This window comes from Seriola dumerili, unplaced genomic scaffold, assembly GCF_002260705.1.
Source record: "Seriola dumerili isolate Sdu_G_001 unplaced genomic scaffold, Sdu_1.0 BDQW01000088.1, whole genome shotgun sequence".
NCBI classification, from domain to species: Eukaryota; Metazoa; Chordata; class Actinopteri; order Carangiformes; family Carangidae; genus Seriola; species Seriola dumerili.
In genome coordinates this window covers 10,679,943-10,689,122 of record NW_019174343.1, presented here as the reverse complement: position 1 = coordinate 10,689,122, position 9,180 = coordinate 10,679,943, and the positions used below count along the sequence as shown (strand labels likewise).

General features: G+C 40.7%; 1 protein-coding gene across 2 annotated transcripts; it reads left to right on the top strand.

The window, feature by feature from the left end:
• The first annotated feature begins 410 nt into the window (after nt 1-410).
• Nucleotides 411-8,491, top strand: LOC111221952 (protein FAM219A-like). 2 transcript variants are annotated; one of them, XM_022745555.1, is made up of 6 exons: nt 411-618; nt 4,818-4,914; nt 5,599-5,692; nt 6,449-6,529; nt 7,795-7,849; nt 8,321-8,491. In XM_022745555.1, exons 1-6 carry the CDS (start codon nt 559-561, stop codon nt 8,477-8,479), a joined length of 546 nt encoding a protein of 181 aa, XP_022601276.1. In that variant the 5' UTR covers nt 411-558; the 3' UTR covers nt 8,480-8,491. The 2 variants fall into 2 exon arrangements, with proteins under 2 accessions (XP_022601276.1, XP_022601275.1); XM_022745554.1 differs by having other exon boundaries at nt 7,795-7,870.
• The last annotated feature ends 689 nt before the right edge of the window (nt 8,492-9,180 follow it).

Below are 9,180 nucleotides of genomic sequence, written 5' to 3'. Positions count from 1 at the left end.
TTCACTCTGCTCATTGTCCGTTTTTTTCCGATTCTGAAATATGTGAGCGGTAACATCAGCTCAATAATACATTAAATAAGGTCTATGCCACTTTCTAGCTTTAACTTTTGAAACAAGATTTAATATCTTAGAGTGTTGCTCCTCCTAAGTGTTGGAGTAAGGGAAGTATTATGCTAAGCTTTTAATAATTACGTTACGTTGCTTTATATTGACGGAAAAGCACGTGAAAACACAAGCATATATATAAGAAAGCTAACGGCGGAAATAATTCAAATTCAAAACAGTAATTTAAAAACATTAATTTGCTTCACTACGCAGTGGAATATGGTCTCCTCTGTTTGGATTGGACAGACGCGTCATGAATATTCTATAAACCCGGAAGTGGGGCGGTACTGCTGTTTTGCTGTCGAGTCACCTCTGTCAGGATGGAGGAAAACGAGCTGCTATCATGCTGAAAAACGAGGGATCCCGACAAGCGAGCATCATAAACCGGGATAGTTAGACACAAGTCACCATTTATCCTAAACTGCTGCGTCGTTTCTGTAACGCTTTGCCAAAATGATGGAAGAAATCGACAGGTTCCAAGTGCCCCCAGTCAACGGGGAGACACAGCCTTTGGTAAGAGATGAAAGACAAAAACACATTTTAAGTAATCCATTCTCTGTTGAATTCAAATTGAAACGTTGTTTTATCTCGTCTTTGTGGCTTATCGTCGTAGCAGCTGTGGCACATAATCTGTGTGTGTGTGTGTGTGTGTGTGTGTGTGAGAGCTAGCGAGTAGGACAAACTGGATCTTTGGGATGGGTGTACATTGATTATCTATAGATGAAAGGTTGGCGATTGTATCTTCCCCTATACAATCAACACTCAAATAACGTCTATATTTAATAGTAATAACAATACGAATTATTCGTTTCTTTATTATATCATGCACTTGACTCTAACTTGACACTCTAAAAATCGTGTTTTATTTTTAATCCACGTCAGTACTTATTGTTTACATCAATATGTGACAGAGGCCACTGTTTTTACATTTCGTCATCTGGTGACGTGTGATCTGGATCGGGATGAGCTGTGAGCCTAAATGATCGCGTGAATAGGAGCTCTGTGTCCAGACGATACTGCAGAGTGCAGCCCCGATGATGATGATGATGATGATGATGGTGATGATGATGGTTAGGGCGAGGAGGCCCTTGGTAAGAGAGTAGTCCCATCCTTCCATGATTTATCATATGAGAAGTTTCTGACCTGTCAGTAAAATTAGTATAGATATAGATATATAACCCTGCACTGTTTACAACATAATGGTATTTTTCTCTGTGTTTGAATGCCATTATAATATAGGCCCAACCTTGCACACGATCTGAATTGATATGGCTGCCAAAGATTAACTGATCAACTGTTCTTGTTCCCTACATTTAATATTGAGCTGAGGTTTTATTTCAGCAATACATTCTGTTATGACCACAGATGATTCTGATATGCCAGCCTTATTCTCCACACATTAAACAAAGCAGCCTCAAACAGCTGTCCCCCTTTTTTAAGTGTTTGCCTTAGGGGTTTGGGCAAAAACTGAGCTCCAAGTTCTAATGTGCAGCCCTACTACCCCTGAGGCTAAACTCCAGCAGAAATCACAGAAGAACATACTTGCTCTGGTACAGAGAGTCTCTCTCTTTTTTTTTAAGCAGGAGCAATTGCTCTTTCCCTATGAACATTTGATCAGCCTGCTCTCATGTTTCATTCAGTGAGATGTTTGAGGAATTGAATCCATTACCACAGATACTTGAATTGTGGTTGCAGTTTGGTCATTTTTTGCCCAAAAACTCTTGAAACCATATACTTAATTCTATTTCACCTCATAACTATAATAGTCTGTGCAAGTCATACAATGCCACGGGCCTCTTCAGTGTTACCTCTTATCCGTTGCAGTTCCAACCTCTGAAACAGTCCCACACTTTTACACCATTTCTGATTGTGTCAGGATCACAGTTGCCGTGCACACATGGCGGTGCATTTTAATGCTAATAACTTCATTGTGATTCCTAAATCGCATGAATGCACTTGGCACCTGGCTCTTTGTTGAGAATGAATTTCACACAAATAAAAAAGCTTTATGTAGAATTTTGTGTGATTTTGAATAAATTTCAATTATCAGTGAAAGGCGTTCAAGCTATAATAGATTGTGAAATGTAAACGTGCAAATTATTTTTAATTATTCCTTAACTGAAATCTGTTTTTTGAATGTTTAGTGTAGGCAAAATCTCATCATGACAGATTGCCTTGCAACACAAGAGATTCTAATATAGCCCAGTTGCCTTTATAATTCATAAGGATAGCATGCAACTGTTTTAACGGTCACCTGATGTATCAGTCTTAGTGCGATTGGCCAGTGGGAAGCCATGATGTATAATCCTACCAATAGCTTGGTGCCTGTGCTGTGTCAGCAACCTTGTGGCTCTTCATCATCAGAGGCAGTAAAGGAGTCCCTAACAGGAGGACAAGCTGTTGAAAATGATACACGGATGTGTACGCACATTTTGTGTGTGTGTGTGTTTGTGAGACCATGAATGAGTTTAAGTGTGTGTGTATGCATGTTGAAGGTCGGAGTGACAGGCCATGTTTTATTCTTAATACATAAAAATCAGTGTGTCACCTCAAATGTCATAGTTCAGGTGAGTGACGGTCAGCAGTCGTCACATGACCTTTCAGGGTACTGTAGGCTCTTGTGTATGTTTTAAGTGACCTAGTTGACTTTCTATGATGCCATTGTCTAATACCTATAATTTTACACAAAATGAAGATAGTAATAATATAACATAGGCCAGTAAGCACTTACTTTGTAACTTAACAACCTTTGGTAGCATTTCTTTCAACCAAACATTAGACTGATATAATGTAAGCTGTTATATTTTAAGAGGAGTTTTAACTTGTTTGTTGTGAGCTATCCACTATTACCTGTGCTGTTTAATGTTCAAGAAGTGGCAGGAAATTCTGTCACAAACAGCTTAATACTGAATCTCTTTCATTATTTACTGCCAGCTCCGCTGAAAAAAATCAAAGGGATTTATTTGACAGACAATATGACCCTACCTCATTACAGTATCTTTCTGTGGTAGAAGGGAAGTGTGAAAAACATGAGTAAATATAAAAAAAAAAAAAAAAATACTGTGGGTAAGCCTAATGATCCGAGGGAAGAGCCTGTCGCAGAACAGAAAGAGTATTCACTGTTGCAGCTCTCATTAATTATTCCAGCCAAGTGAACAATGCTTCATCACCAGATGAGGATGAGACTCTTGTATTCAGTGAAGGTATATTTGGCTACGCTGGGCTGCATTATAAAAAACAAACAAAAACAACCTTACGTCCTGTCATTGATCACTTGTTCTTGTTGAAATGAGGAGAAATCAGAGGAGGTGGGGATGGATTGCAATGATTGGCTGTTGAAAAACATTTAAAAGATATCAGCCTTTTGCTCAGATGACAATCATGTAACTTTATGTTTTGAATTTTGCCTATGCATTAACCAGACATTACGTGAATCTAAACATCTTTGCTGTGCTGTGTCACCAGATTGTGTTGTTTGCAGCTTGTTTTTAAACGAGTTACATGAAAATCGATATGCAAAATAAGCTTCTCACTGTACATGCTAAATGCTCATGAATTTTTCATCAGGCCCTGTGATATTGGATAAACTGATGGTCTCATGGAATTGGCCTGAATTCTGTAATATTTCACAATAATAACATTAAAAAGGTTTCAGTGAAATAGATTCAGGCATGTCTGTGTCTAGAACTATTTATTTTGTAATCCCTTCTCACAATCTTCAAAGACACAAATGGTTTTTATTCATTTTTGAAATGTTTTCATGAAACTGAAGCTCACATTTGCCTGTCATGTATAAACATCTGACACTTTGGTTCTATATTTTATTTGACACTATTCAAATATATTTATACACATAACATGCTGTATGTTAGTGTAAGTAAGTGTTCTGAGCCTTCATGAACTTTCAAATTTAACTGTACAAAAGTTTCAGCTGCAGTCATTTAACCTGCTGGAAGGATCCTGTAAATATAGCAGCTACTCCTATGGAGAGAATACAGTTATTCAGAGTTATTGAAAGCCAAATGCCCGGTAGCCTTCGCCCATGTGGACTGTGGAGTCCCTCAGAGTGCAACAAGGGGAGGCCTGTAGGATCAACATAATGTGGAGCTCTGTCAGCAGAACAGGCCCAGAGCGGCCCAGCTCCCCTCTCAATCTGGGGAAACCATGGCTCCAACAGCAACCCCCTCTGTTCTCCCACGCCTCCCCCCTATGCCATCACTGCTCACACATAAAAGAGACAGAGCCAGCGACATAGGCAGAACACTCAAGCCTATTGATGCTGCAAACCAGGCAGCTATAGTAGTAACCCATATGCTTGGGAAATCTCGCCAGGGTGTTGGACTCATGCGGGTTCTAGAAAAGAACAGATTTTCTCGGTGATGTGGGCCTGTGGCAGTCTGGTGATAAATTGAGGGGCAGCTCTCAGTACTGAGTTGATTGTACCCTCAGGACTGCATTCAATTTCACATGCCCAGAGGAAGTATAGCACCCCTTAATTGGAAGTGTGTTACTACAAAACATCTTGGGTTAAAGTTTAATCCCTGTCAGATATTGAATTGGCAAACTGCAGCTGTGACAGCTAGGATTATTAAAGTCTCTGAAGAGGCAGGACCTGAGATTGTAGTAAAGTTAGATATCATGTGTTGTTGTTAGTGTTGTTATTTGGTTGAATCAATGCTAACATGCTCTGCACTGCGTGTCTCTCTTCCTAGGACCCCGCAGCATCCTCCACCTCAGAGGCAGACACTGACACCAAGGGAGAGACTGTGGCCATGAACTACAAGCCCTCACCACTACAAGTCCAAATAGGTATCACAACAGACACAGTGCAAATCAGCGCAGAACGTGACTTCACACTAAGGTTTAACCAGTGAGCATTAGCAAAGAGTGGAAAGCATCTAGCACAGCAAATTTGCCACGGGCTACTGCAATATTGTTTTACTGCATCAACGCATGGTCAAAATAAGCACAAACACTCAGTTTATATCCAGCACCATATGATATTCATTAGGATTATTGTACGTCAGTGAAATTATAGTCCCCAGTTCTGCAATTTATTTCTACTGTCAGAAGTGTCAGAACATTTTTTAGCTGCTTCTGTTACTGTACCACCACAGCACTGAACGCCTGTGTCGCATTCATCTCTTTTTAGTCCTAAGGGTTGTGTTCCAAAAAGCTTGCTGAAAAATACTGCCTCCTCAAATTCACCAGTCAATATCTCAGAAGCTAAAAATTGTTCTATCTTCAGAAACGTTTATTTTCAAACTCAATATCTCAAGAATAACTTATATTCAAATAGTGATCTCAAATGCTCAAATGCTTTTCAACTTTCAAGTTTCAAACATCCTGAAAGATTTCTATGTGAGACTGTGACATCCATACACCATACACTAATATACAAGACACCAAATCATATAAATCAATCATTCATGGTCACTAAGCTTAGTTTTATTGACGTATTTACCGATGACATCACATCCTGTGGTTGCTCAGAGAAACAGAGGGACCTTGCCAGGAAGGGATCAGTGAAGAATGGCACCGTGGGAAGTCCTGTCAATCAACAACCCAAGAAGAACGCCAGGACAAGGTAACAGCTTCCACTTCCTGCTTGTTTCTCTGTTATGTTGACCAACTCAGCCACAAATGCATTAATTAGCATCTCAAGCAATATGTTTTTCTATCTGCTGTTCACCATTCACCGCAAAATACTGCAACTAACTGAAATGCAAAACACGTGGACCGCGCGACGCGCCACGGAAAGCTTTGTGTGCTGCCAGCCGTCTACGAACGCCATCAGACTTCCTAATGTCACAACACGACCAAACACAAACAGTGCAAACAACGAGGCTTTTTAGAGAAGGGGAATTTGATGTTTTTGTGTGTGTGTGTGTGTGTGTGTGCATGTGTGTGTGTGTGTGTGTGTGTGTGAGCCGTGAAAAAAGAATCAAAGCACTGAGCATAAACCCAGTACAACCCACAGTATCGACAACTGGCTCATCTGTCTAATCCCACTCCCTGATGGATTAGTGCAAATATAAGAATGGCTACAGACTGGTCTGAACCCCGAGTCTCTGAAGCAGAAAGATAATCTAGGAATGCCTGCATTCTGAAGGCTTCAGATTAGCCCCAATTTTTGTGTCTTTCCAGACTGAAAGAAGAGCACTATAGAACTGGTTTGGATAAAACAACTACTCTATTGCACCCCTTCCACGGCAAATATTTTTCGTGGGTGTTTCATGAGTAACACGATGTATATCTCTGTGAAAAAATGCGACTTAAGATGAATGTTGCATGTTTTTTGAGTTTTGTCTTGTTCCGTCTTGTTGTCGATGCTCTTCTTCAGGTTGGTGGTGCCAAACAAAGGTTACTCCTCTCTAGACCAGAGCCCGGATGAGAAACCCCTGGTAGCACTGGACACTGACAGGTACGTAATTTCTTCGGATGAATTTCTATAACAGTAAAAGAACAAACATTTCAGCCTGACCTAAAAGGAGAGAACATGAGAAATTGGCTAACTTATTTTGTACGTCTAACTCTGTCATGATGGCACATTAATCCATAGAGCGACTTGAGAGAGTTCTTAACAGAAGGGAACCTAAAAAAGGGCAAAGCCTCTCCCAGGGGCTCAGGATTAGAGGATAGCGGGGTGAGGATTTGGACAGGGAAAAGCGGCTCAGAGGGAGCACTCGCTTCCACCCCTTACCAGCAGGTCTGTATTTGACACAGATGAGTCCCACCCTTTGTGCCCTCTGTGTGGAGCTACATGAGGGGAAATTCTCTCATGTGAAATGAGCGCTCTGGAAGCAAACCAAGCTTACATCACGTATTGCATCATATAGACCCACTGACAAGCTTTCTGGCTCACAGAAACACAGCACACCCTTCACACAATGTCCCTCTGTTCTGTTTGTTTACAGTGTATGAAAGGCAGATTACTCAGGGGAGAAAAGCCTGTTAGCTGCGTTAACACGATGTTACTGCTCCTCAGATGAAATTGTATATAAAAAAGGCAGTTGGTGTCTGTCTGTTGACCTGAACTTGTGTGGGCTGCAGTATGTCCGTTCGTTCAGTTTCATTATGAGAGCCAGTAATATCCAAAGAAATCGAGAGACTGCAGCATATTGTCTCTATGTGAAATCAATACTTGAGAGATGTCAGCATTTTGTTTTGTAATCACCCTATCTGCCAATAAAAACACAAGCTGCAACTGTTTTCTACTATTAGCAGTTTTTTAAAGGGGAACTCTACAGCTTTAACACATTAGTGATTAGTTTACGCATCACAAGGAGTCCTATTCAGCCTATGAAAGCAGTTGGATAATGTCTGTTGTGGCTCTGGAGGAGGTTTTTCAAGTCTAAGAAAATAACCCTGATGATGTCATCAGGGTTATTTAGAGTTTGAATTTGATAGAGACAGAGACAGAAAGGCTTCAGTACAAACGGGTCATAGAGTTTAAAAAACTAAGTAGCATCAAGGGAAAGGGATTTTTTAGGATTGATCCATACTGGGACTAAAAAGTCAGGTCAAGATCTACTACTTCATTTTTAAAAATTTTTAAAAATCGGACTTTCGCAAATCGTTATGAAAGTGCTATACTTGGTGCACTACCCCTTTTAAAGATTCAGATATCATTTTACCCTGCGTTGCTGTTATACAGACCCTCATCTTTTGTTTCTAACTGCCTTTCAGTGATGATGACTTCGACATGTCCAGATACTCTTCATCAGGATACTCCTCAGCCGAGGTGAGATGTCTGAGGGACCAGGTATCTATGCACATGTTATATTGTAGTTTATACAGTGTCACCCCACCAGTGTCACCGCCTGATCACCCAGTCCCATACTCACACAAGGTATATGTGCACCCATTGAAAAAAAATATGTACTGGCTCTGCCAAGCATTCACTAAACAGTCGTCTGTGATGATACAGTATATATCACCATTTCTCATCCAAACAGGTTGATTCTCGTTCGTGTTTTTTTGCCTCTTGCCTTTTCCCATCACCACCTAAGACCTGTTTGTTTTCTGTGTTGCTGCTTTCTGTTTCTGCAAAAATGTAATTAATTTGGATCAGCATTGGTTTTAACATCTATAAAAAAATATTTTTTCAATCAGCATAATGACTAATTTGACTAAAAAGGTCATTCATAGCTTCAAAATCTGAAAAAAAAAGTCCAGAAGTTCTGCTGATATCCTCTTTCTTTGGCTTTTACAGCAGATCAACCAGGATCTGAACATCCAGCTTCTAAAGGATGGGTACCGGCTCGATGAGATCCCGGATGACGAGGACCTGGATCTGATCCCCCCTAAAGCAGTTAACCCCACCTGCATGTGCTGCCAGGCTGCTCCCTCCACGGCCTGTCAAATCCAGTAGCACCATTTTGCCCCCCCCCCCCCCCCCTTTGTGCATTTGCACTGAGGCCAACTACTGACCAGAGTAGCAGCAAGGAGGAAAAACTATCAGCTTGCAATGGCACAAAGGGAAAACAAGGGTTTATAAAAGATAAAAATGAGAAAAGAAAATAGGTCAAGTCTTGAGAAAAGAGTCGATATGTACAGTATCTGTGTACGTTCCTCCTATGGTAGGATCTGTGCATCTTACTTCTGCATTGTTGGTTCAGTGGGGACAAGACTGATGGCAGAAACTTTACCTCCAAGGAAAACATGTCACTTTTGCTTCTCCTTTGTTTGACCTCCATCTCATGCTTGTGGATATTTTGGTTTACAAGGACCGTGAACGATTGTGCGACGTTGTGGAAGAACAGAAACAACAAAATGGGATGACAGGAACTTGAGCAAATGCGTGCAAATGGCGACGAGGTGTCATCATTGGCAAGTCCACCGCCCATGGAAAGTACTTTTTCTGCTTGTGTATCATTGATGGTAAGATTCAATGGACAAGAAGAGATTAGACGTTTTCTAGTTTCTCTCTCTCTCTTTCATCATTTCTTTCAGCCAGTCTGTTTTGTCTTCCTGTGCATATACAGTATGTGTCAAACATAAAAAATGACGTGTGTGTGTCTGATTATGTCCAGGCAAGTTGTGCTAAACCACCAAGTTTCTGATAAATGCTTA

Coding starts and splice junctions, on each gene's coding strand:
- LOC111221952 (XM_022745554.1), top strand. CDS start 559: ATGATGGAAGAAATCGACAGGTTCCAAGTGCCCCCAGTCAACGGGGAG. Junction 5,693..6,448: donor AAGAAGAACGCCAGGACAAG/GTAACAGCTTCC, acceptor GCTCTTCTTCAG/GTTGGTGGTGCCAAACAAAG. Junction 7,871..8,320: donor TGAGATGTCTGAGGGACCAG/GTATCTATGCAC, acceptor TGGCTTTTACAG/CAGATCAACCAGGATCTGAA.